Source organism: Cnephaeus nilssonii (genome assembly GCF_951640355.1).
Source record: "Cnephaeus nilssonii genome assembly, chromosome: 4".
Lineage (NCBI taxonomy): Eukaryota > Metazoa > Chordata > Mammalia > Chiroptera > Vespertilionidae > Cnephaeus > Cnephaeus nilssonii.
Window position 1 is genome coordinate 89482454 of NC_137075.1, and position 26329 is coordinate 89508782.

Sequence of the window (26329 nt, forward strand, 5' to 3'; positions counted from 1 at the left end):
CTCTCTCCCAACACCCATAGCAATCCCCTTAGGAGAATCCTGATTGGCCCTAGTTGGGTCATGCTCCTGATGGTCACCTGACCATGTTGGCAGCTGCCTACTTGATGGACAGCCTGGGCACCGGGCTACCTGCATGGGGGAGGGTCATTTCCCAGAAGGAAGCATTGAGGGGCAGATGGAAAGCAACTGATGTCCACCCCAGAAAGAGTCCCTTCTCTCCCTCTGGCCCAAGCATCATTTCCTGTAACGGGATGCCAGGCGGCAGGAATGTCAACTCACTCACGGGGAGACATCTCCCTCAGCAGTCACCACCGACCCCAGACCGAATCAGCCTCCCCCCAGGACTCAGGCTCTTTCTCTTGCCTGGGAAGGAGAGCCGGATGGACACTGCCTGCTGCCTGGGGTGCCGTGGCTGCCTGGGTTCCCAGAGCTGGGTGGGGCTGGCCCAGGCCTGAACTTTCTCACGCTTCCTCTCCTTTTCCCCCAGGGCTCCTATTCCTGGTTCATCAACACCATCACCATGAAGTAAGTGCCTGAGCTTGTGACAGCAGAGCGGCCTTATTGGGGGAGGTTGGGCGGAGTCTCCTACCTACATGCTGGCCTGGGCCTGAGTTCTGTGTCCCTACCCCCACTCCCCCCAACCCCTCCCGATTATGGCTCAGGCAGAGGATGCTCTCCGGGTTGCTGTTGGTGACATGGGAACTGGACATGGCCCACAGCCCATTCTATCTTTGCCCCAGCCCTCAAGAAAGGGCCACTTCCATATGCTTATAGAAATGCTTTCATGCACTCCACACCAGGAAAAGGACAGCCTTCCCCAGTGCTATTTGCTTTGTTTCTGTGACCATCATTCATCAAATTTGTCCAAATGGGGGGAAAACCCACTGGGCAGAAGGGGGGGCTTCCTCTCTCAACCTCGGCGCCCGATGGCAGAGGGACAGCCCCTCGCCCTCCTCACCTGCGGGATCTCGTTAGTGCCAGACCCCATCTGGCGAGGAGACAGACCCCGAGTGACTGTTGTCCTGATTCTCCCATTCCAGCCAAACACTTCAGTCAAGCAAATACTTTCCAGAGCTCTGTGGCCCGCTGCATATGTATACATGTGCGCACACACGCATGCACACGTGCACACATGCACACAGCTCTGACTCCAGCTCAGAGCCCTGCACGCTCCTGGGTTCTCCCTAAATACCCCCATTCATCCTGCCCTGCCGGTCCTTCAAACCCCTCCTCCAGGGCCCTTTCCTGCCTGGTGATGCCTGCCCTGGGCTGCAACCTCACTGCTGCCCCCCGCCCGCCCCCCAGGCCACCTACACAAGGGGAGGCCTGCTAATTTGCTTCTTTGCGAAGACTCAGAGGACTTCTTTCTCATGGGCCTCCACACCCACCATTCAAGGGCTTTGCTGGGAGCATTCGCACATTGTCCCAAGGCCCCAACTGGGTGAGCCACAACAGGGCAGCGCTCTTTCCCGGACTGCTGAAGGGCCCAGGGACTGTGGGAGCACAGGGCTACCTGGCTGGGCCTTGGGAATCCAAGCCAGGCTTACGACCAACAGCCTCTGGTGCTGAGCCCCAACCCCACGGATGGGGAGTTCCCCAGGCCTTGGCCTCCAGTCTTCTTTCAAGATTCCTCCGAGTCCCCAGAAAGTGAAGTGGCAAATTTGTGTGTGGTTCAGGAAGCTTAGCCACATGGGGGGGTGGAGGGGGGGCAGAGGGGATACTTTTATTTCTTGGCACCTCCTCTAGTTCTGCTTTGTTAATTTTTAAAGCATGCACAAGCTCACATAAATACATTTCATTAAGAGAAACATACATGTCCGCCTTCAGTCTCTCACGCCCCTCTTCACGAACCCTTCCACAGAGGCAAACCCTGTCAAGAGTTTCTAGGGAATTTTCTTTCCAACAAGCATTTACTGGTTTTGCATTTTAAAAACAACCGATCTGAACATTCAGAGCTTGTTTACCCTGAGAGGCTGTATGGTCTGGCTCTAGGCTCCTGGGTTTAGCAAATTCATGAATGATGGGCAGGGGATGATGGCAAATCAGGCAGCCCTTTGCATGGGAAAGAGGGAGGAAAAACTGGATGAATGGGCTTGCCCGTGCTGACCACATCCTCAGGTCTGGGAGAAAAGGTTAATTTGAGGCTGACTTTCTGGATTTCCTCTGCTGTTTGCTGACATGTCAGTGGATATACACAGGGCAGGGGAGAAAGTGTCTGTGTTGGGATGGAGGAACACACATGCAAAACATAAAGTTTATGTAGTAGGTGCCTATGTGATGTGAATGTGAGTATGAAGTAAAAGATGCAGGTCACTATGTTGGTGCAAATCGGTGTGTACAGCTGTTCGTGTGTGCACACCTGGACCTGGAGGTCAGTGGGAAGTCAGTGTGTATGAGCGGAGGGGGTGTGTGTCTGTGTAAGAATCCTCTTCCCCCTGCCCTCACCCCTCCCAAAAGCCCCTCCATCGGAAACATGTGATTTGGGAAGGGAGGAAGGCTGGGCAGTGCACTATGCATCCTGCTGACTTTGAGAGCAATGTCTAGAAGACAGCTTAATACACTTACTAAGAAGGGACAAGGAGGCCAGAGTTCCAGTGCATAAAGGCCATGCAGTCCAGTTGGAGAAGCAAAGGGTTAACAGGACTTACTACAAATACTTGATAATGAGAAGGTTATAATTGCTGTGCAAAGGGCATTTAGGAGAGCAAAAAGTTATAGGAGGATCAGGAGAAGTGTAGTTTTGAGCTAGGCCTTGCAGGATGGGAAGAATTTCACCACTGTGATGTGGAGGCCCATCAAAATAAAGACATGTGTGAGCAAAGGTTTGGGGCAGAGATGGGCAGGGAGTGTCCAGAAATGGTGATTCTTCTGATGTGGCTAGAAGCAGGGGTACATGGCAAGAGAGGGGCTCAAAGCTTGGGCTGGAAGGGTCAGCTGGGATCTTGGCTACCATACTGAGAATCTCAGCATGATAGAGATCTAGAGGTAGTAGCGAGCTAATTACTGTTTCTGAACAGGAAACTCAGGATGGTATCCGTTTATAGACAGGAGTATGGGGTGGGGTGAGCTGGTGAATGGCAGCTGGGAAAATTCAAAGGCAAGGTGAGCAGCTAATGGGGCTTTTCTAGGATCCGCGTGAAAGGAAGTGGTGACTAGGGAAACAATGGGGAGAAGGCATAGGGGAGATAGGTCATGGATCTCGGTTTCTACCTGGCTTCCACCCGGTTGAAAAAGAGAGAGAGGTTGGCCGGTGAGGCTCTGAGTTTGAGCGTTGACCTATGAACCAGGAGGTCACAGTTCGACTCCTGGTCAGGGCACATGCCCGGGTTGTGGGCTCAGTCCCCAGTGGGGGGCGTGCAGGAGGCAGCAGATCAATGATTCTCTCTCATCCTTGATTTCTCTCTCTCTCTCTCTCTCTCTCTCTCTCTCTCTCTCTCTCTCTCTCTCTCTCTCTCTTTCTATCAAGGTCTGATTTCTGGGGAGAATGGGGATGCCACTAGTTGGAAGATGATGAGATATGATGAGTTGGGAACATAATGAGATATGCCTAGGGGCAAGCATGTGAGTTGACCAGCAATTTTTTTTAAAATATATTTTATTGATTTTTTACAGAGAGGAAGGGAGAGGGATAGAGAGTTAGAAACATTGATGAGAGAGAAACATCGATCAGCTGCCTCTTGCACACGCCCTACTGGGGATGTGCCCGAAACCAAGGTACATGCCCTTGACCGGGATCGAACCTGGGGCTCTTGAGTCCGCAGGCCGACGCTCTATCCACTGAGCCAAACCGGTTTTGGCGACCAGCAATTATTGAAAAAAGAGGATTCGGGCTTAGAAGAAAGGTCGGAGCCAGAGATTTAGGTGGGTGCACAGAGACTGTAGTTGAAGTCATGGGAGCAGATAGGTCACCCAAGGGGACAAGACCAAAGGAGTCCAAAAGGACAGTGTAGCTGGGGCAGGAGGAAGAGGTGGCACCTCCAGGCCATGTGCTCATTGAAGCAGGCAAGCATCCGGAGGCTCCATTGAGGGGGTGGCCGGCAGCCTCTAATGCTAGGAGGCTGAGTGGAAGGAGAGCTAAGAAGAGGACGCTGGTTTTGACTACTTGGTCTCCCTTGGGAGGGCAGTTCCAGGATAAGAAGATATTTAAGTGCAGGCAGAGCAGGAAGGTCACGTTTTTCAAGAGGTGATAGGAGGAGGGAAGTAAAGATATTGGGTGGAACTTGAGGGCAACAGGTCAGGGAGTGGGTGCTTGAAGAGCTTCTCGTTTGATTTCAGCGTAACAAGCACTGGAACCTGGTTGTGGTTTCAGGGGAAGAAGTGTGGGTGGGTTAGGGAGAGGTGGATGTTAATTTAAAGATGAGAGAGAAGGATGCCGGATACAGTAGGTCGCCAGAAAGAGGGAGAGAAGGGAAGAGGATTCGAGCAGAGATGAGATTTAATAGTGGGTAGGAGAAAGGGTGATGGCTGGTGGTGGCACTTTAAAGAGTGGTGGGAAGATGAAAGAATTAAGTAAAGGAATAGAGACAGACTCCAAAATGCAGGCTCCCCTGGAAACGGTAAAATAAGCTGCTGAGCATAACCCAGGCTTACGGGGGAGATGGAGTCAGGGGCCGGGGCAGGAAGCAGGAATTGCCAGCTCCAGAAGGAAAGTCTTGTGTTCTTGGTCCCGTCCAGCCCTCAGACCCTCCACGGGGTGGGAGGCTCCCTTGGACCTCACCTCAGGCTCACTACCTATTGCTGTCAAGTGGCCAGATCACGGCCCCCAAGCCTGCGGCAGGACACCCCCTGTCCTCCTCCCAACTTGCAGCCTTCTCACCAGCCCTCGTCCCTAAGACTAAATTCTCAAATCCAGGGCAGGAAGTACTTTAACATCTTGCAATTTTAAAAAGCGAGAGCTCTAACTAAATAATTGCCTAAATGGGGATATGGAAAGCCTTGAGGATATACTCTTTGTAGTATTGTTTACAAAGAAGTCTGAATCCGGGGACTGGATGTTAGAAGTCGCATCCAACTCCGAGCCTGACCAGAGGTCAAGGGTGAGTCCACCAGCAGAGTGGGGCGGCCAGCACGGAACTGGGCATGAACCAGTGCTCCATAACAGAGGCCACTGCCACCATTCCTATTGTGCAGCCATGAAAATAATCAGAAAAATGTAAAATGGTCAGAAAAGGCTTAGGATTAAATGCTAAGCAAAAGAGCATACACATCAAAGGCTGTGTATACTGCAGTCATTATGGTAAGCCAGCAGAAGAAACTAAAGGAAATTCACCAAAATCCTTCAAAATCATTGTCTTAGGTGAATGATTTTCTTCTGTATTTTCCAAAGTTTCTATAATAAGTGTGCTGCTTGTAAATTTTTTATCGAAGGATAACATGCAGGAAACTGCACAGAAGGTAAGTGTCCAGCTCAATTATCACAGAGCAAAGCCTGTGCAGCCACCATCCCGATCAAGAACTAGGACATTGCCAACATCCCAGAAGTCCTCTCCGGCTCCCTCCCAATCAATCCCCTCTCTCCTCCCCCTCTGCAAAGTAACCAGCACCCTGACTTAGTCTAACTCTACAGTTTAATATTGCCTATTTCTGAACTTTGTCTATAAAATCATATGGCATGTATTGTTGGTGCCTGGCATCTTTCACTCAATATTGTTTTTGCGAGGTTCAGCTATGGTCATTCATTTTTATCTTTGTATAGCATTTTATTTTACTTTATATCTACATAATGTTATATGTACACTGAGTGGCCAGATTATTATGATCTCTGAACGAATAATAATCTGGCCACTCAGTGTATATCCTATATAATAAAAGGCTAATATGCAAATTGTCCCCTCGACCAGGAGTTCGACCAGCAGGCAGGCTGGCCAACCGCTCATGTCCCCTCCCCCTGGCCAGGCTGGCCGGACCCCAACCATGCACAAATTCATGCACCAGGCCTCTAATATATTACATATATATATATATATATATATATATACACACACACACACTAGCAGCCCGTTTGCACGAAGATTCACCTGGCTGCCTGCACCAGTTTTCTGCTGGCACCGGGGACCCAGGCCTTGGCTGTGGCCACCGCCTTCTGCCTTCTTTCAGGGTCGGGGCTTGGCCCCAGGCAGCAGCCTTGGCTCTGCTGCACCCCAGCCTCCCTGCTACGGATCGTAGGAGCCGACCCCCCGTGGTTGCCTGTGATCCGTGCAGGCTCCCCGCTGGTGCCCAAGGCCGGGAAAGCCTCCGCCTGAGGCTTTCCCGGCCTTGGGCTCAGCCACACCCCAACGTCCCTGCAACAGTTTCCTGGTGGGCGTGGCTGGTGGGCGTGGCTTGTGGGTGTAGCGAAGGTACGGTCAATTTGCATATTACTCTATTATTAGGTAGGATTATTAGGTAGGATACACACACACACACACACACACACACACACACACACACTGAGTGGCCAGATTATTATGCGTTCAGAGATCATAATAATCTGGCCACTCAGTGTGTATGTATATATGTATGTATATGTGGCTACAATAGACAGATATATCACTACATGTATATCTCACATATATGCATATATAGGGTATCCCTTAAAACATATGCATACACTTTGAATAATTATAAAGGCAGTATATATTAAATTACATTTAACAGCTATCAGCTCTTAAAGTGTGTATACATTTTTTTGGACACTCTGTATATCTCACAATTCTATGTCCATTCCACCTTTAATAGACATTTAAGTTGTTTCCAGTTTAGGACTATTACAAATAATGCATCTATGGAATCCTTATACATGTCTTTTGATGCACAGGTGCGTGCATTTCAGTTGGATATAAACCTAGGAATGGAATTGCTAGGTCGTAGGGTGGGCATATATTCAGTTTCTAACTTTGGCCAATATGGCAGTATGGAGTGATATCTCATGGTGATTTTCAGTATTCCTTTTTAATGTAAAGAATTAAAAGAAACAAATTTTTAAAAGTAGGAGGCATCTTGATGGGACTAGTGGTTTGTCTGTGGCCTGCACCATAGCAAGCATTCAAAATGCTTGAAGACACAAGACCGAATGAATGCCTGATTTTAAGAGTGTTCTGCATTAAGTGTGGCAGAGCCTCTATCTTTGCTATGCCTGTGAAATTCAGTGAAATACGTTTCAGGCATAACAGAGGCCTTAAAAAGAAGAGTGATATTTCAAAAAATTCAAACTTCAGGTTAAGGTAGTAATCTTCTCTCCCTTTCCTCTACCTCCCTCTCCCCACCCCCGACTTAAGCTGTGGCCACATTGGCTCCTGAGGAGTGTCCTTGTCTATGTCTCTTCCAGGAACAGAGATCTGATCAGCAAATGTGGAGACGATGCCCGCATTTACATCATGTTCCAGTATCATCTCATCATCTACGTGCTCATCCTCTGCGTCCCCTCCTTGGGCATTATTCTGCCCATCAACTACAGCGGGAATGTGCTGGGTAGGCAGTGCTCAGCAGGCCCTGAGCCTGGGCCACTAGACCTGAGAAGCAACCTGGTAGGCAGGACAGAACTTAGGTCCTGGGGGTCTAGAAATCTACATTTTAATTCCACTTCTCAGAATTAGTTACGTGACCTAGCAATTTATACTTCAGTTTTCTCACCTGAAGATTGGAAATGATACCTCCTTTGTCACAAGTTTAACCCAGAGCCTGGCACCTAGCAGACACCCAGGAGTAATTCAGTCTAGAACTGAATGAACCCACCCCATACTGCACCTGGCCAGGTGTTCCTGGAGGCCCTTTTATGACGTAAAGTTCCTGAACCTCAGTTCTTCCTGTATCCACTCTGATGGACAGATCTTAAGTGCAGAATTTGTCTCATAAGGCGTCTTACCACACTTGTTATAAAACAGAGTAAGTCCTTTTGACAAAATAACATTGTGGGTGAGGGCTTGGGCTTAGTCTTCAAAGACAGAAAAACCTTGATTCCCCAACTTTGACCCACCTCTACTTCCCAGAAAATACCTTTGCCCAATCTAGCAAATTATTTGATCTTATATTTGGTAGGTCAATTTCCCCAGGGCTCGGTTTCCTGGACTGTCATGAGGATTGGGAGAGAATGCGTGCTGAGTGCCTGGCACAGTGCCTGATGTAGTAGGTGCTCAGTGAATAACAGCCAGTGTTTCATTTAGAAATAGGAAGATGGACAGAGCTGTAGGAAGGCTGTACAGCGAGGTGGTCTAGAATAGACGGCCAGCTTTACTCTGATTGCTCAGGTTTCTACTTATTTCTCCTCGGGCCAGAGGCAGACCTCATGAACTCAACATAGCACAGTATCCATGCCTTCAAATACCCCTACCAGAGCAAACAACTTCTGACCCTGTCTTCCCAGAGCCTCATCCTAAGCTAGTGTGTTGGCAATGACGTATAACACAGGGTTTCTAGACACATCTCACAAAGCCTGGAGATGTCTAAATGGACAAACACACTTAGCCAGAAGGATTGTCTCTGTCCGCATGAGGGAGCATCACATTTTCTGGAGTTTTGGGTCCTGGCCATTGGTAGCAGTGTTGCTAATTTCATCATTCCACTCATGGCTGGTTCCCTCAACAAGCATTAAAGGGTGTCAGTTATGTGTCAGTTGTGCTCCGGGGATGCCACACCAAGACTCGGTCTTGCTTGATGCCCAAGCAGCCCCCATCAGCAGGCCCAGGGAAAAGAAGAGGCCTCTGCCGTTTCTGTTGGGAGCTGGGGACAAGCTCTGGGGAGCGAGAAGGAATAGCAGGTCGCAGGCCAGCATCCCTGGGCACTCATTGGAGAACCTTGAGTTCTGGCTCCCCATGGCAATCAAGGAGCCAGGCTTGAGGTCAGCAACTTTCTTCTCTTGCAGACTGGCATAGTCACTTTGGTCGGACCACCATTGTCAATGTCTCCACAGAGTAGGTACCTGATCCTCTTACCTCCCATTCTACGGGCTGGGGGTGTTGGTGGGGAGAGAAGGTTCAACGTGAGGTACATAGCGTGGGCACCATTTTGCTGATAAGAAAGGCCTGATTTCCTTGGGAGCCCAGGCCCTAAGTGAGATGCCAGTAGTTATATTCTCTTGGTGGGGCAGAACTCTTGGTGCCTCAGTGTTCCCTATAAAGAGCAGAACTGCCCAAACCAGCCATTCCTGAAGACTTGGAAAGATGCCCCTATTTGCTTAGTCAGTCCCCAACAGGCAAAGACCCCATAATAGCCAATAATTAAGCTATTGCTTCCCTGCCTACAAATAGGGCCAGGTAGTTGAGTGAAGCCTAGACCTGATTCCCATAGTGGAGGGATGGAGGAACCTGGGTTCATGTCCCACCTCTGCCACTAGCTGACCTGGATCTGGGACAGGGCACCCACCCCTCTGAGCTTCATCCCTAGTTTGTGGTGGGCGAAGGGCTGTTGGACATGATCTCTAAGGACCCCCCTCCCCCAGCCCTCATGGTCCAGGAACCATGGGTTTTAACCTCAGCCAAACCAGTGGGTGGCCAGATCGATTTGTACTGAGCCCAGTGGAGCCCTGCTGGTCATGCTGAGAAAGTGGATGCACTAGGTGTCTTGGCCAGTGTGGCCAGCTTCCTGGGAAAGCAGAAGCAGCCGTTCCAGCAGGTGTGAGTGAGGGTTCACACACTCCTGCCCTACCTCCCCTCCCCACCCCTCTGCCTCTGCCTCTGCACCCCTGCAATGCACCAAACCCCCCAATCAGCAGAATGGGGTCATGGTCTCCTTCCACCTCCCTTTCAGCCATCTCCTCCTGGGATGCCGCCAACCCCAGAGCAGAGCTTACCAGCTTCTCCCCAGGTCATCACTGGTGTGAGGAACTACACCTTCCTGGAAATTTTATATAAGGCAGTAAAGTGTCTTCAACATCCATAAATCCATATTGGCAGAGAGCCAGAATGTTCCTTAGAGACCACATAACCTTGCCCCCTCATTGGAAACTGAGGGTCGAGGCGTCCAGCTAGATGGGGAATGTTAGGTGAATGTCAGGCACCAGGACGAGTGGTGAGGAGGTATTTTGAAGCAAGGCAGCCTTTTTCTCCTCCAACCGCTCCAAATAAGGTGGGCCCTATTTCTGAACAGTTATCCTGGCCAGTTGCCTGGGGCCAGCATCACGTGGGCCCAAAGCCCAAGTGCCACCATTCTTCCTGCCCCAGGGGAGGTGTCGTGAATCCCCGGGTCCTCCTTCCTCCAGGCCTGCTGCGTATGACCCCAGATTCCCTCATCCCAGAGGTCGGGTAGCTGTGGGGATCTGAGCCACAGCCACTGGCAGCACGACATAGCGGTGAAGAGTCCAAGGGCTGCTGCAATGGCTAGGAGGAACCTCAGGCAGATCACGTACCACCCTGACCCTCAGGGTGACACGAAGATAGTCACCTGGTGTGAGAGTCTAGTGAGAAATGTAGATAAAGCATCTAGTCCCACCCTGGGTCTGGCATATAGTAAGCACTCAATGAATGTTGGCTTCATTAGCTGGAGCGGGACACCCCGTCTCGCCATTGCTGTCCCTTCCAAGGAGCTGAGTGTCTGGAAGCAATAGAGGGGTGTCCTGGGGAGACTGTGGGTGGGAAGAGGGGTGCTGGGGAGACTGTGGGTGGGAGAGGGGGTTCTGGGGAGACTGTGGGTGGGAGAGGAGGTCCTGGGGAGACTGTGGGTGGGAGAGGGGGTCCTGGGGAGACTGTGGGTGGGAGAGGAGGTCCTGGGGAGACTGTGTGGGTGGGAGAGGGGCGTCCTGGGGAGACTGTGGGTGGGAGAGGGGGTCCTGGGGAGACTGTGTGGGTGGGAGAGGGGCATCCTGGGGAGACTGTGGGTGGGAGAGGGGGTCCTGGGGAGACTGTGGGTGGGAGAGGAGGTCCTGGGGAGACTGTGTGGGTGGGAGAGGGGCGTCCTGGGGAGACTGTGGGTGGGAGACTGTGGGTGGGAGAGGGGGTTCTGGGGAGACTGTGGGTGGGAGAGGTCCTGGGGAGACTGTGAGTGGGAGATGGGGTCCTGGGGAGACTGTGGGTGGGAGAGGGCATTCTGGGAAGACTGTGGGTGGGAGAGGGGGAGACTGTGAGTGGGAGAGGGGGCCCGGGGGAGACTGCGGTGAGAGAGGGCATCTCACCCTCCTGTGTCTTTCCCCTGGCAGGAATAAGATCCTGTGGCTGCACAGCTTCTTTGCCTTCTTGTACTTCATCATCAACCTCTTCTTCATGGCTCATCACTGCTTAGGGTTTGTGCCCAGGAGGAGCTCCAGGGTAAGTGAAAAGAGCTGCCAGAACGGCTCCCTTCCAGCTGGAGCCCCTGCCCAGCGGGACCTCCCACTCCCAGCCTCAAAGGCTTCTCAGTGGGGCACATTCTGCACCCCTGTGGGGAGAAGTCTCCCCCAACCCTCTGAACTGCACAGCCATCCCAGTTGTGAAACCACTGAATCACTTCCACACTGGTTGGTAAATAGCTGCTCCCTGGTGCCTCCTACCCCTGCACCCTTGCTGCCCGTCCCCTCTCTAGGGACCCCTGGACCTCCTCACCATCTGAAAACTCCAAAGTTAAGAAACCCCTGGCCCAGCAGGGCCTGGCATCCTAAGTGGCCAGTGACCCCTGCTGAACCACTGGGTAAATATTTTCACTAGCCTGGCCCACTCCAGCCATACCCAACCTCCTTTGCCTTCCAGAGTCTTCCTAAGTTCAGAAACCTTATGTCCTGCCCCCGTGTCTCCCACTGTCTTAGTTTGGGTTACCCCTACCCCATCTCCCATGCAGACCCTGAGACAAGGATCTGAGTAGCATTGGTTTATTTGGGAGGTGTTCCCAGGAAAGACCACTGGACCCAAGGGGGGGGGGGTGGGCAAGGGCAGTGGGACTTGGAGGAAAGACTTCTGTTAAAAGGGCTGGAAGGGGCAATTCACCACTGTGGGAGCCGGCCCCTAATCCCATGGGAGCTCTGAGAATCGGCCCCTAATCCCATGGGAAACTCTGAGAATCGGAGTGTGTGCCCTAGAGTTTCTCAAGCCAGTGGGGAGCAGTCGGGTGCATTTTCCCACCTACTCCCTGTCCATTGCTGGCTGAGGGCAGTGTTTGGGGCTTTAACTCTTCTCCACTCCTTGCTCTGCACGTGGGCTGGGCAAGCTGCCAAGGTCAGGAAAGAGCCCTGTTTGAAGTGCTTGGGCGTCTTTGGGGTGTGAGGCGAGCGCCCAGGGGCTGTGGGCAGGCACCGCAAGGGGAGGGGCGTGCGAGTGGTGCGGCTCTGGTGGGGAAGGGAACCAGCGCAGAGGAACATCCCTGGCTCCTGCCCTCAGCCTTTCAAAGGTTCAATGGAGTAGAATCCGCTCCTTCGAGGCCATCCATCCTGATGATTGACTTGACCTCACCCCAGAACCCCAATCCACATACCCCTGAAAGGTCACCCCAAAGGCTTCTGCCTGCCAGGCATGGCAAGTAGCAGGCCTGCTCCAGATGCTGCGGGTCCCCCCGAAGCCCCAGACATCCAGGTCCTGAGTGAGCAGTCTTCCTTCTCCATGTACCCTCCCCACCTAGGCCGCAAGAACACTGATGATCACCTATGTCCCCAAAGACATCCAAGACCCTGATATCATCATAAAGCATTTTCAGTAAGTGGGTTTGGGTGGACTGAGCATGGATTGCCTCCTCCCAGTAACCCTGCCTGGATTCTTATGTGGGTAGTGAGTCAGCACAGGAGGGTGAGGTGAGAGACACCCCAGGTGGTGGCTCGCCCTGGACTGGGCTAAGGATCAGCCTTTCAGAATGGGGGAGTCCTAGAGCCACAGCAGGGCTTCTAAAGTCAGGGGTTCCCTGCATAGTATGGGTGTCAGGGGGAGCTAGTTTTCCTTTCCCTCGTTGCTCCAACTATGAGCCCAGGGTGTTCCTGGGCCACAGTCACCTAGGATAGGTCATCTTGGGGCATCTTTTGTGACCCAAGTGTCCAGCCTCAGGAGCTAATAATCTCTCCACGAGCAGCCATTCTGGCTCTGCCCCTGGGCCCTATTCTGGGTCATCTGGGAAGGATGTGGCAAATCTCAGATTACAGGGATCAACCCCGAAGTTTAGCTTTAAGAGCAAAAGGTGGATTCTCCATCCAAGACCCAGGAACCACAGGCAGCTGAGCCCCCAGCTCTGTGGGCTGTAGCTCTGGCCCAGGGTGGGGTGGCGCATCCTCAGCCCCACAGCTGGCTCAGCATCCATGTTTGTGGCTGCAGCGAGGCCTATCCAGGGTGCGTAGTGACCAGAGTCCACTTCTGCTATAACGTCAGGACCCTCATTGACTTGGACGATCAGAGGTGAGGCTGCAGCGGGACGTCTGCATCTGGGGTGGGGGTAGAATGGGAGGATGTGGCTCCGCTGGCCCCTGACTACAAGACCCTCCCGCTCCCCATTGCCTGCCGGCTGACAGGCGCCATGCAATGCGGGGCCGGCTCTACTACACAGCCAAGGCCAAGAGGCATGGGAGGGTGATGATCAGGATCCACCCCTGTTCCCGCCTGTGCTTTTGCAAATGTTGGACCTGCTTCAAAGAGGTAAGTGGCACAGGTATCCGGGGACACAACAGAGGAAGGGCTGGGGCCCTGGGTCTCCAGGCTCTGTCCAGGGCTCAGGAAGTGGCCCAACCTGCACCCTCAGACCCCAGGCCCTCCCTTCCTCCCCACCCCTCCTGCCTCCCGTAGAGAATGTAGAGGAGGGACCAGGGAGGCTTGCTCTATCCCACTTCTAGTCTTGGATGAGAGGACCAGAAAGAAAACAGTAGGCTGCTGTAGCCTGCCAGGCCTCGGGTTTTCAAAGAGATAGGACAGGGACACTTGAAGGCAGTGGGCTTCATCTTATCACCCACCCAGTGTGGCTAGAAGGCAGCCTCAAGCCTCGAACACCTGCCTCAGGGCAGCACTGAGCTCTAGTCCAGAGAAAGAGTCAACCCCCTTTCCCGAAAATGCTGCAAACGTACTCTTTCACTCCTCTGGAGTCCACCTGAAGTCCGAAAGCACTCCCAACCCCCAGCTGTGCCTCACCTTCCCCTGACCTAGAAGCAGGGAGCTAGTTTTAGGGTCGAAGCCTCTTCCTGTTCTAGAGTTGGGTCCTTTGAGCCCACCTGGGTCCTGAGCCAGGCTTCCCTGGGAGCTGGGGATGAATGGAGGCCGCGGGCCCACTGCCCCGTGTCCAGGCGAGGCCTCTCCGGCGCTCTGCCCCCAGCTCTGAGGGCCCCTCTCACCCAGGTAGACGCAGAGCAATATTACAGTGAGCTGGAGGAGCAGCTGACCGATGAGTTCAACGCCGAGCTCAGCCGCGTTCCGCTGAAGCGCCTGGACCTGATCTTTGTCACCTTCCAGGACACCAGGATGACGATGCGGTGAGGGCCCCGTCCCAGGAGTGGGCCTCTGCTTCTCTGAAGCTACCTCCTTCCCTGAATTTCAGCCAAGCGGGGGATGAGAGAGCCTCTCTCCAGTTTGCAATATCCTGCCCTCCCCAGCCCCTGCATGTCCTCAGAGGCAGCGCCATCTCCTGCCCAGAGCAGGGCCACACCCTCCCCGCCAGGGGGCCAACTCAGCTGGTCTCTGGTTACACCAGGTCCTGAGCACCTCACTCCCCTATGTCCTTTCCGCAGCACAGGGGTGGTCAGAGTAGCCGTTGAACTCTTCGTTCCTCTTCTGGGACAAGAATGACACCCATTTTCTCCCTCATCACTCATCATCCGCTCCTCACCACAAGTGACGGTCAGGGTAGAGAAGCCCAGCTTGCATTTCTCCTCTCCTGCTGCAGGCCTCCCCACTCCTGGCCTTCAGCCTCCTCTCTCCTGTGCCCCAGACTCTGGCAGCCCCACCTTGATAGGGAGTAGATTATGTCCACTCTAGAATGTTCTGGAAGGATCCTTAGATCCTTAGGATGAGAGCCCCAGAATCAGTCTCTTGAGGGTCGTGGGGGCCCACCTCTCCCTGATCATGGACAACACTGTGCTCACCCACCCAGCCCTACAAAGGAGCAGTGGGATAGCCTAGCATTTAGTCACGAATAATTGTGTGCAACTTCGCAAATCTCAAATTTCTTATCTGTCAAATTTGCTTATTTAGATCTTCCCTGTCCAGCTCCCAGGGGCTTAAGAAAGGATATATATTCTAATTAGTGTGTGTGTTCTATGAAACACTGCATAAGACTATGCTTCTTATGTTCTGAGACATTGTTAATGACGGCAGAAGTGTGGAGGAGAAGGCCGAGATGGGGTCCTCTTTGCGTATGTCTTCAGGCACCTCAATTTAGTAATCTGTGCCATTGGGATTATGTTAATCACCCACGAGCACAGTGCCGGGCGCAGAGAAAGAACTCCGTGATTGGTAGATATTGATATTCGGATGAGGGTGAAATTAGTGCCTCCCCTGTCAAGCTCTGAGAAAGAACATGTCTTGGTGTTGACTCTGCTGTCAAGGGGCCAAGACATTAACTGAGAGCCATGTGGTCCCCTCCCTTCCTGGGCAGTCCCTCCCTCTAACACCCCTTTCCTCCAGCGACTAGACCTCAGGATCTGCCCACCTCTAAGGGCCTGGGAGACATATCCAAGGCTTCAAGAGGCCCCAGGAAGTGTCTGAGGCCCCACCTGGGGAACCCTGGCATGAAACCCCCCACGCCCTTCATCTTCACCCCTAGACTTCTGTCTCCTTCCCCCATCTCGGCAGCATCGTGAAGGACTACAGGTTCATCCAGTGTGGGGTGCACCCCCAACAGTCCTCGGTGACCACCATCATCAAATCCCACCGCTGGAGGGTTGCCTTTGCCCCACACCCCAAAGACATTATTTGGTAAGCCCCCTCTTCTGCCCCCTCTCCTTTGAGACTGAAGAAGGCAATGGGAAACAGGATGGGAGAAGAATCGGGCCCACTTTGTTGCCCGTTTACAGCCCCCTCTGGAGCTGGGCCACATCCTCTCCTGAGCACCCCAGGCTCTGCCACCCCCAAGCCCACCCCACCACAAGTGAGGATGGCACCAACTCCTGGGGAAAAGGCTTTTCCTGCAGAGAGAACTCATCTATTTTTTTTTGGCTCACCTGTGTGATATATTGAGAGCTTTTACACAGGGTGTGATTGAGGGAAAGGGCCAGGGCCAGTGGCATGCAGGTCTAGGTCCAAGAGGCTGAATGAGACCAGGGCAGCCCCGGCCCACAGCTGGCATGCAGGAAATGGCACGTGGGCTCTGTCGAAGGGCTGGGACCTGGGGTCCTAAGTGCATCTCTTGCGTCCATCCCTCCCAGGAAACACCTGTCTGTCCGCCGCTTCAGATGGTGGGTCCGCTTCATCGTAATCAACACCTTCCTCTTCTTCCTCTTTTTCTTCCTCACCACGCCCGCCATCATCATCAACACCATCGACATGTATAACGTCACCCGCCCCCTCGAGAAGCTGCAGGTATCCCCTCTGCTCAGGCCAGCCTGGGGTGCCAGGGAGGTGAAGGAAGAACTCAGAGGAGGATGGAATGGGGGGCCCATGGGGACATGGATCCAGAGCCCATGCACCAACACTTTGGTGGAGGCGGCATCAGGGTAAATGGTGGCATGGAGTTTCCTTTGTTCCAAAGGGGATGAATACTCACCGCTGCCCGTCTTAGGGACTGGGATTGAGAAGCAAAGGGAGAGTGGGGGAGCTGCAGAGAGGTTCTGGGGTGAGTTTGGAGGGGAAGAATGGTCTAGTCAATCGTGTGCTCAGAGAGCTTCTTTAGATCCACCACCCAGGCCTAGCGGTAAAGAAGGGACAGCAGAGGGCGTGGCAGCTCTGTTCCCCCCACATTCTAGAGCTGGGCCCGTGTTTGAGGGATAGGGTTGAGGGTGGGAAGAGTGAGGTAAGCTCAAGCACAGCTGTCTGGGAGAAGGAACACCCCAGATCTGTGTTGGGTCCCTCACTTCCAAGATGGGAGTGCTGGGCCCACAGGAGCCATTCCTGAGTCAGAGGATGCTCCATACTGACAGGGGGTCCAGGAACCAAACTGGCCCATTCCAAATTCTATACTAGTAACCTCAGGGTGTTATCATGGGCCTAGAAGGCCTCTTTTCAGATTATCCTCACCCCTATTCCAGCAACACACACACTTTCTCTCTCTCTCTCTCCCTCTCTCTCTCTCTCTCTCTCTCTCTCTCTCTCTTGCTTACTTGGGCCCTCCTTTTTCATCTTCACAATAGGCTCCAGGCAGGAGCTCCACAGCTCTCCCTGGGGATTCTTTATATATATTATTGATCTCAGAGAGGAATGGAGAGGGAGAGAGAGAGAACCATCAATGATGAGAATCACCGATCGCTGCCTCCTGCACACCCCACACCGGGAATCAAGCCCACAACCCGGGCCTGTGCCTTGACCTGGAATCGAACCATGACCTCCTGGTTCATAGGTTGATGTTCATCCACTGAGCCACGCAGGCTGGCCTCCCTGGGGATTCTTTATTCACATCCTCCCCCTTTTTGCCACTTCTCACACAGCATCACATTAAAGACAGTGTCATCTCCCCGAGGTATGACACATGAGTGACAGCAGCTGGTTCTGGTCCAGGCTGCCCCTCCAGGGACCTTAGCATAGAAGGTCTATGCCCCTTGGATGCCACTTGCCCTTAGGGTGGGAGCCTCTGCGTGCCCCCAGCCGGGCCTACCACCGGCCAGGAAGGCAGGTGAGAAAGGCCAGGCTTACTGTGCAGCTCAGGGAAACCAGGCCTGCGCTGGGACCGAGCTGGAGAAGAGGCCAGGTGTGCGGGAGAAGGCAGAGGAGGCCTGGAAGGGGAAGGGGTCTTCTTGCACTGATGTCTCTCTCCCTCTTCTGCCCCGTCCCTGCAGAGCCCCATCATAACCCAGTTCTTCCCCTCCCTGATGCTCTGGGCCTTTACAGTGATAATGCCTCTGATTGTCTTCTTCTCTGTCTTCCTGGAGGCCCACTGGACCAGGTGAGCTGGGGCCTCCTCTCCAAGACCTGTTCTTCCCAGCCCTTCCCCTGCCCTCCCCCCATCACCCACTAGCCTGGTGCTCTGTCCTCCCATCTGGCCTAAGGAATGGAATTGGATACCCAAAGCTATCCCAAAAGGGTAAAGGGCGGGCTACATTGTCTCTAGGCCTTTGGCCTCAGGCATGCTGAGATAGGGCCACTGTATAAAGAGATGTGGGGCCAAAACCAGGTGAGAGCTTCCAGCCATGCACTGACAGGGTGGAGCTGTGGGCAGAGAGGAATGAGCAGGACTGGTTTGGAGAATGTCCAGAAGGTTGCAATGGCCAGCGCAGAGGAGCCCGTGAATTCACACTGACTGTGGACCCACCTAGCCCATACAGGGCCCACATTTTAAACAATCAGGAACGATTTCCCATTGGTGAGCCCTAATAGTTCTGTGGTGGCTAATTGGGTAGAAAGTATTTCTTATATCCTGGGCAGGTGGGCCTGCTTTGGCCTGAGGGCTACATGGGTCTCAAAAGTTATTTCCTGCACCAAGGTTCCTACCATCCTACCAGGCAGCAAGCCAGGAGGTTTGTCCTAACAAATCCTTACCGGTCTCTCCTGTGGCCAAGAACAGGGCTTATGTTGATCATTGAAACGCCAAAGGTATTTTGAATATCATTGGTAATGTCCCTTCAACAGATGTCAAGTATGTGGCACATATGCCTCCCCTTCCTGTGCCCAGGGTAGATATCACTAGTTGATCATGGGATGCTTTCCTGCTGCTGCCAGTCACAACACACCTCACAGTGCTCCATGGAGAAGGCATTGGTATGCGCTAGTAAATCAATTTTCTAGGCCAGGTAGCGGTCTCTCTCTCTGTCTCTTCATTCTGTAGTTCTAAGCCTTTGGTTCTTACCACATCTCACTCACCGATGAATCTCTGTTCCCTTCCAGATCAAATCAGAATCTGGTCATTGTGTATAAGTGCTACATCTTTCTCGTGTTCATGGTGATCATTCTGCCCTCTATGGGACTGACCAGGTACCTCGCCTCTAATTATTTCTCCTTTCTCAGTCAGGCTCAGCCTAGAGTTGGAACCTCCCCTTTCGAATACTGTAGGTCTACCTGTAGTTGATGCAGATCCATTCCTCGATTGGCAGTCCAGGGGGCCTGTCATGAGCCTAGCATGTTCCAGGTATCATGCTAACTCTAAGGTGTCAGCCATAAACTCTGCCCTCACAGAGCTTACCATCAAGCTGGGGTGACAAGTCATGCCCACCAGCTAACTGAAAGCCCAAACGGGGGACCACGCAGTAGAAATTCAGAAGGAGAGAGCACTGTAGGAGAAATGTCTGTGGGAAAAATTTTGCTAAAGGAGATGGCCTTGAGCTGAAAGGCCAAGGGCTAGGGGCAGGATGGCCCAACATTAGGAAGAAAGAGAGGCAGTGTGGGCTGGCCAGCTAGAATATTAGGGTTCAGGAGTCTTTGGGACTTGGACAAGGGAAGTCAGTCCAAGAAGAATTGAACCCAAGGCCTTGGTTCATAAATTCATTAACTAAAGGGCCTGCCTTGTTCTTGCTTCTAGTTTGGATGTCTTTTTCCGCTGGCTCTTTGACATCTACTACCTGGACGAGGCATCCATCAGGTTCCAGTGAGTACTCGAGCGCATGTTGCAGGTGCACTCCCAGTGTGCACTGGGGCTCTGTGGGTTCGCACCAGCATGTGGATGTGTGCACCCTTTACTTGCTCACACAGGTAGACATGAATGCATGCAGGCACCCTCATTAGGCAGCCTCTTAACCTTTCCTGTGCTGTGGACTCCCGGGGCAATCTGGTAAAGCCAGGGCCCCTTCTCTGAATTTTTTGAAATAATTGTAGATTCACAGGAAATTGTTCTCTCCCCCTCCCCCTCGCCCCCCCCCCCCCCCGCAAAGTGCCCTGTGTTCCCTTCATCCAGAGTCTCCCATTGGGAATATCTTGCAAGACTCTAGTACAATATCATAACCAGGAAATTGACATTGAAACAACTCACAGGGCTTATTCAGGTTTGGCCAGTTTTACATATACTCTAAGTATATGTCTTTAAATACACAAAATACCTGGGTTACAAAGAACAGCAACTGTACTGAAGTCTCGTTCTCAAATAATTTAAAAATCAAATGTGTAACACGGTCTTTGTAGCACATTTAATGGCAGGACAATGCATTTGAAAAGTAGGCAAGCTAAAGTGACACTTGATTGTTTTAGCGGCATCGGTGTGAAAGCTGATGTCACTTAGCTGGAAGAAGAACATTAAATGGATGTTGGGGGAGATCTTTGACAAGGCAACAGGCAGGTTGTATTGGACATCCAGCCAATTTCAATTTTATTTTTAAGATTCCCAATGTTGAAAACCCCAATGTTCAGAGATGTAATGTTGCAAATGACACCTAAGCTTCCATAGCTTGCTCTGTAGAGCAAGCACCAGAATTCTCCAAGGTTTCTGTACTTTCTGCAAACCCTAATTGCAATCAGTTGTATGTGTTTTCCCAAGATGAAGGAGTTCATCTTTGGCTACTTTACATCTTGAGCACGGTTTATATGTGAGAAAGAAAAGCACTGGGGGTTCATGACAACTCTGATGCCATGGAAGGACAGCTGTGGAAGGAGTTCTGAACTATGTCCAGGGCTCACTGACTTCTCTTTTTAAGGAAGACGGCAGAACTGTGTAGATGGGGACACCAGTGTGAGACCAGGCAGCGTGGCCATTAGGTGGCGGAATGACTCCTAGCTGAAGTTGGCTAGTGATCTCAAATACACGTCGGCAGAGAGGAAATTTTCAATCGGGCAGAGTTTAGGGACATGCCCGATAACTAGCATCATTTTGAAGTGGGAATCAGCACAGATGATACTGTAAGATGTCAGCAGTGGCTGCAGCGTCATATAAAACAATGTGATTTCAGTGGCTGACATGGCTGTGGTTCTTTGCTCACGTTCTTAATGGGAGGAAATGCTGAATTGCAGTAAGAAGTTAGTGGAAATAAAGATGTAATTTTTCTCCATTTAATATATTTTTATTGATTTCAGAGAGGAAGGGAGAGGGAGAGAGAGATAGAAACATCAATGATGAGAGAGAGCCGAAGCCGGTTTGGCTCAGTGGATAGAGCGTCGGTCTGCGGACAGGAAGGTCCCAGGTTCGATTCCGGTCAAGGGCATGTACCTTGGTTGCGGGCACATCCCCCGGTGGGGGGTGTGCAGGAGGCAGCTGGTCGATGTTTCTCTCTCATCGATGTTTCTGGCTCTCTGTCCCTCTCCCTTCCTCTCTGTGAAAAATCAATAAAATATAAAAAAAAAAAAATGATGAGAGAGAATCATTTAATCGGCTGCCTCCTGTACGCCCCCTACTGGGGATCAAGCCAGCAACCCGGGGATGTGCCCTTGATCGGAATTGAACCTGTGACCCTTCAGTACACAGGCCGATGACACTCTATCCACCGAGCCAAACCGGCTAGGGCTATTTTTCCCCCATTTAAAGTCACAGAAACTCCCATCTCCCCCTCAAATTCTACTTGTGGACTCTCCAGGGTGTATGGTCCAGGTCAAACAGCCTGCTTTAGATAAAGCCAGCACATGTATTGCCCAACATATCCACATTTTATGGACACCATCCCCATCCCTGCTCCAAAGGGCTCTTGTAACTTAAATTGAGCTGGGAACACATGTGTAGGAAACGTGTTCTCCCCATCTTGACAAGGCAATAGGCAGGTCATGTTGGATGTCCAGCCAATTTTGATTTTGTTTTTTTTTAAGTTTAGGGTTACAAACGTTGAGAGTCCCAGTTTTCAAATATGTAATCCCCACCCCTTTGGTTCCGTTCTTCGCTCACTCTCCTCCTCCCTCTCACACCTCTGCCTCTCCCTCTCCCCTGGCTCTGTTGCTCTCTCCCACCCTTGCCACGCCCAGGTGTGTGTTCCTGCCAGACAATGGCGCCTTCTTCGTCAACTACGTGATCACAGCGGCTCTGCTTGGCACGGGCATGGAGCTGTTGCGCCCGGGGTCCCTCGTCCTGTACACCACCCGCCTCTTCTTCTCCCAGTCGGAGCCAGCGAGAGTCCACATCAGGAGGGTGAGGGCCGGCTCTCCCCTAAGCTCAGCCCTCAGCGTGGCCCTTGGGAGGGTGTCAGGAAGGGGGCCTCCTGGAAGCCCCGAGTGTGGGGGGCGTGGGGGAAGGGGTGCTTCTTGGGCTTGGAAGGCAGGCGGCCGACCAGCTCCCAGACCGATAAGGAGCCCCAGGAGCAGCCGGGCCACCTGCGGTGACTCCTGCTTCCTGCCCAGGACCAGGCCATGGAGTTCCAGTACGGGCGTGAGTACGCGTGGATGATGAACGTCTTCAGTGTGGTGGTGGCGTACAGCATCACCTGCCCCGTCATTGTCCCTTTCGGTGAGTCACCCCGCAGGCACACCCAGGGCTATACACCCTCAGTCTGGAAGGAGGAGGAGTCGAGTCCCACAACATCAGGCCATGTCCAGGAACAGGAGGAAACCTGGGATGGGATGGCCTGTCAGCCGGGCAGGGGTGTCAGGGCCAGGGCCAGGTCAGGAGGTGGAGGTGGCACGGCTATTGACATGGGACGTTTGTTAAGTGAATGCGTGAGTGAATGACTCTTCACCGAGTTGGCAGAATAGGTTCTGGGGCTCATGGGAAGATGCTGGTTCCAGAGGCTGGCACCGCGGGGCTGTACCGCCTGAGCTTGGCCCTTGCTGCTCTGACTTCTCAGTTGTGTGGGGGCCTTGGGATAGCATGAGCCTCAACAGGGATGGGGGGGGGGCAGGGGGAGCAGCCACTGAGTGTGGCTCTGTTTTCCGGCCCCAGGGCTGCTGTACCTGTGCATGAAGCACATCACGGACCGCTATAACATGTACTACTCCTACGTGCCCACCAAGCTCAACGAGCAGATCCACATGGCCGCCGTCAACCAGGCCATCTTCGCGCCGCTGCTGGGTCTGTTCTGGATGCTCTTCTTCTCCGTCCTGCGATTAGGTCGGTACCAGGCCTGCCCAGCTACTCCGCCTCTGCCTGCCCCGCTCCCCTCCCCACAGCTCGGCTAGAACAGAAAAGGCGGGAGGAGCAGGCGCTGCTCGTTGAGCATGGCCAAGCCCAGTGGCTTCTCGAGGCTTCGGGGCTTCTAGTAGAGCCTTTAAGATAAGGGGAGGGCTTGCACCTCTGCCAGCCCAATCCTTTGCATTTCGGTTTACCACCCTCAGGGAAGAAACATCTTATTCCTTCATTCTAACTCAGGGCTGGCAGAAAATAAGATATTCGCTCTCAGGCTCAATTCCCATGACATTCCCTCTGGGACCCTACCCGATGGCTGGTCTTATGAGTTGCCAAAAACCCGGAGGAGGATTCCGAGTCTGCCCCGCAGCCAGCTTTTGCCTCCTTTTGGCTCCACGCAGCTGCTATCCCTGTTCCCACGGGCCAGAGACTGGAAATCCGCTCTGAGGCAAGAAGGTCACACTGACCTCCTCCCCTCCTTCCTCCTCGTGCCCCATACTGTTTTCTGCCTCCCCAGACACTGGCCTTCCCTCAGGGACGCTTGCCCTTTACCGTCTCAGTGGCACGGAGAAGGGAGAATCACAAACATGGGTTCTTCCTCCCCCGTCGCCATGGCATCTGTGAACACGCAGCTCTCGGTCACCGTGTGCGTTACCCGTTTGTCGTCACCCCCAGTTTCGTATCCCCCTAGCCTTCTCCTGCCACCTCGCAGATCTCACTTTTATAATGCCTTTTTCTAAGTAGGAAGGACTGTTTATGATCAAAATCAGAAAGGTCATAATTTGAATCCTCTGGAGCCTGAGGGCAGCTACTCCCAGGCCTCATTCTGTGCACATGTGTTTGTTTGTTTTTTCAGCCGGGGGGGTGGGGGGGAGAAGGGGGAAAGGGGGGCAAAGTGGGAGGGAGTTTATAGATTTATTGCTGCTTTTTGAAATTTTGAAATTCACTTTATAACATTCAGTCCTGTATCCCGAGTTTCTTCACTGAACATTATGTTCTGAGCAACCTCCTGTGTTATTAAAATACTGTTTGAGCTCATGCCTCTTACTGGCTGCATTAAACCAGCAGTTTTTAGTCAGTTCTCCGTTGTTGGAGATCCATGTTGTTTACCATTTTTTTGCTATTATAAAAACATAAGTATAAGCACTATGCAGTAGTGACGTAAAAGACTGATTTTTAATATTTACCTAGTTAACTGCTACCCTAAAAAAGTTACCAAACAGCACCAAGCAAAACATAAATGACTTTTACTTATTTTATTTTTAATAAATAGTTCCCTTTTTAAAATTGATTTTAAAGAGAGAGAGGGAGGGAGAAGGAGAGAAAGAAAGAGGGAGAGAAACATGGATGTGAGAAACACGGATCGGTTGCCTCCCGCACGTGCCCCTCCTGGGGCTCAAACCTGCAACCTTTTGGTGCATGGGACGACGCTCCAACCAACTGAGCCACACCAGCCAGGGCAACATAAGTGACTTCTGAGTTCTGGGTTGCTTTTCAGTGCCATCAGCACAGATGACAGTGTGTGCGCACTTGGGAAGGGCTCACAAGGAAAGGTGTGGGTCACGGACTGTAAGTGGGGGCCGTGGCACAAAGGAGTAACTCAAAGGTACTTCCCAGGGACTGTGATAGAGGAGGTGACTGACGGGTGGAGAAGGACATGTGCAACGGGCACAGCTCCACTCCTCAAGCACCAACCCCTTTCCTTCTCCTTGGCAGGTTCACTGCACAGCATCACCATCTTTTCCCTCACCTCCCTTGTCGTTTCCATGGTAATTGCCTTCCTGGGCACTCTTATAGGGAGGCTTCCGAGGGCACAGGACTATGAGGTGAGTTGCCAGCCTGCCTTTCCTCCACTGGTTCTCCCCAGCCCCTGGGGGACAGAGCCCTGACCTGGGCACCCACAGCGCCACATAGATGAAAGGCTCTTGCCTTTCTCTCTGATTATGGGGTGCACAAACTCGTGTGTGTGTGTGTGTGTGTGTGTGTGTGTGTGTGTGTGTCCCCCTTGCACTGGCCCAGGCACTCTCCCCTCACAGGGTGGGATATTTAGAAGACAGTTGTCCTCTCCTCTCCTCCCCTCTGACACCTCCTCCCAACAGCAGGCCTCTGGCCCATCCACTGAGCACTGAGCCGGCAGCACCGTTCCAGGGGACGGAAAGCTGAAAGAGGAGGGAGTAAAGCAGGAGGGCAGGGGTAGGAAAGGACAGTGGCCTGGGGACGGGGGTAGTCATCACTTTTAGGAGTTCCAGCATATCGACCTTGAGGGTGTCTGGAGGGGCGCCTGGCTCTCTGGGCCCCGTGACTCCTTCCGCTCTCTGCCAGTGGGGCCCAGCCTAGTCAGTAGAGAAAGGAGCCAACCCCTGCCCACCGAGGGCCCTGCCAGCAGCGCTGCGTGCTCTCACCAGCAGTTCCCAAAGGCAGGCATCTGTGTGCGCGCTGCAATGGCTTCCAGTGGACCCTGACATGCTTTTTCGTGGTTACATGTTTATTTTTCTGCGGGTTCCTATTTATTTCTTCTTCTGCTTATAGCAACTGACACAAGTTTTCTGTTTATACTAGTGAAGTGTTTCCTTTTAAAATGCACTTATGTAAGGAAAAGAAGTGAGTTGATCTGAAGCACTGGCACCGGCGGAGTCAGAGGAGGGAGCCTCTTGGAAGAGGAGCCTCTTGCTTCTAGTGGATCTGCCGTATCTGGGACCCTGGGCACAGGCCCTCACTGCCCTCCCTTCCTGGCCCCCTCCTCCCTCCCCTGGCCCCAGTGCCAGGCTAGTGAATGACGCCTCTGGCTCTGTCTTCCCGATACAACGATGCCACACGATCGTGTTGTCCGAGTGGCCCCTCTGGAGAAGGAAGGTGGCAGGGAACGTAGACCATAGTGGTTTAGGATGCGTTCCAGATAGAGGGGGACATTCCGGCGGGGGGCGGGGCGGGGGGAGAGAAGAGAGAGTTGAAATAAAGGCATTTCCTAGACTCACAGCAGGATCATCTTTGAGCCCCAATCCCAAATCTACTTTCTTCCCCCGTTGTGGCCCTCGGGAATGGTGCCTTCTGGAGGGTCACCCTAGCATGCCAGTCGCCTCTCTGTTCCCCTGGCTTCAGCTGGGCTGCAGGTCTGGGAAAACAGATTAGTTGAGTTCAAAGGGAGCAATAGGCCCAGGTGCAGGGTCAGGCTCCTCTGGATGTGGGGAAGGGAGAGGGCAAAAGGCAGGTACCCCCATTCTGTGACCCTCCACGTTTCTCCCCACTGCTGCAGCCGGAAGAGGAGATGGAGACTGTGTTTGACATGGAGCCAAGCAGCACCTCCTCCACGCCCACCTCCCTTGTGAGTCAATGCCTTCTCCCTGGGGGACAGGTCAGAAGGGGATGCCTAGAGGGGGGCTACTCCAGTGGCATTGTGGTGGGCACCAGCATTTAGTGCCCGCCCTGGGTATTG

The 26329-nt window shown here is 52.8% G+C and overlaps 1 protein-coding gene across 1 annotated transcript in view; it reads left to right on the forward strand.

The window, feature by feature from the left end:
* Positions 1–26329, forward strand: part of TMEM63C (transmembrane protein 63C) — a 64838-nt gene that overhangs the window by 35399 nt on the left and 3110 nt on the right. The window contains exons 7-24 of the mRNA XM_079769798.1: positions 488–525; positions 7307–7449; positions 8840–8888; positions 11108–11216; positions 12496–12569; positions 13176–13256; positions 13370–13493; positions 14184–14317; positions 15636–15758; positions 16208–16361; positions 17771–17877; positions 18816–18902; positions 19447–19512; positions 21804–21966; positions 22176–22281; positions 22714–22881; positions 24613–24722; positions 26150–26218. Of these exons, the coding sequence (XP_079625924.1) occupies positions 488–525; positions 7307–7449; positions 8840–8888; positions 11108–11216; positions 12496–12569; positions 13176–13256; positions 13370–13493; positions 14184–14317; positions 15636–15758; positions 16208–16361; positions 17771–17877; positions 18816–18902; positions 19447–19512; positions 21804–21966; positions 22176–22281; positions 22714–22881; positions 24613–24722; positions 26150–26218 (1905 nt within the window). The remainder of the gene's footprint in view (positions 1–487; positions 526–7306; positions 7450–8839; positions 8889–11107; positions 11217–12495; positions 12570–13175; positions 13257–13369; positions 13494–14183; positions 14318–15635; positions 15759–16207; positions 16362–17770; positions 17878–18815; positions 18903–19446; positions 19513–21803; positions 21967–22175; positions 22282–22713; positions 22882–24612; positions 24723–26149; positions 26219–26329) is intronic.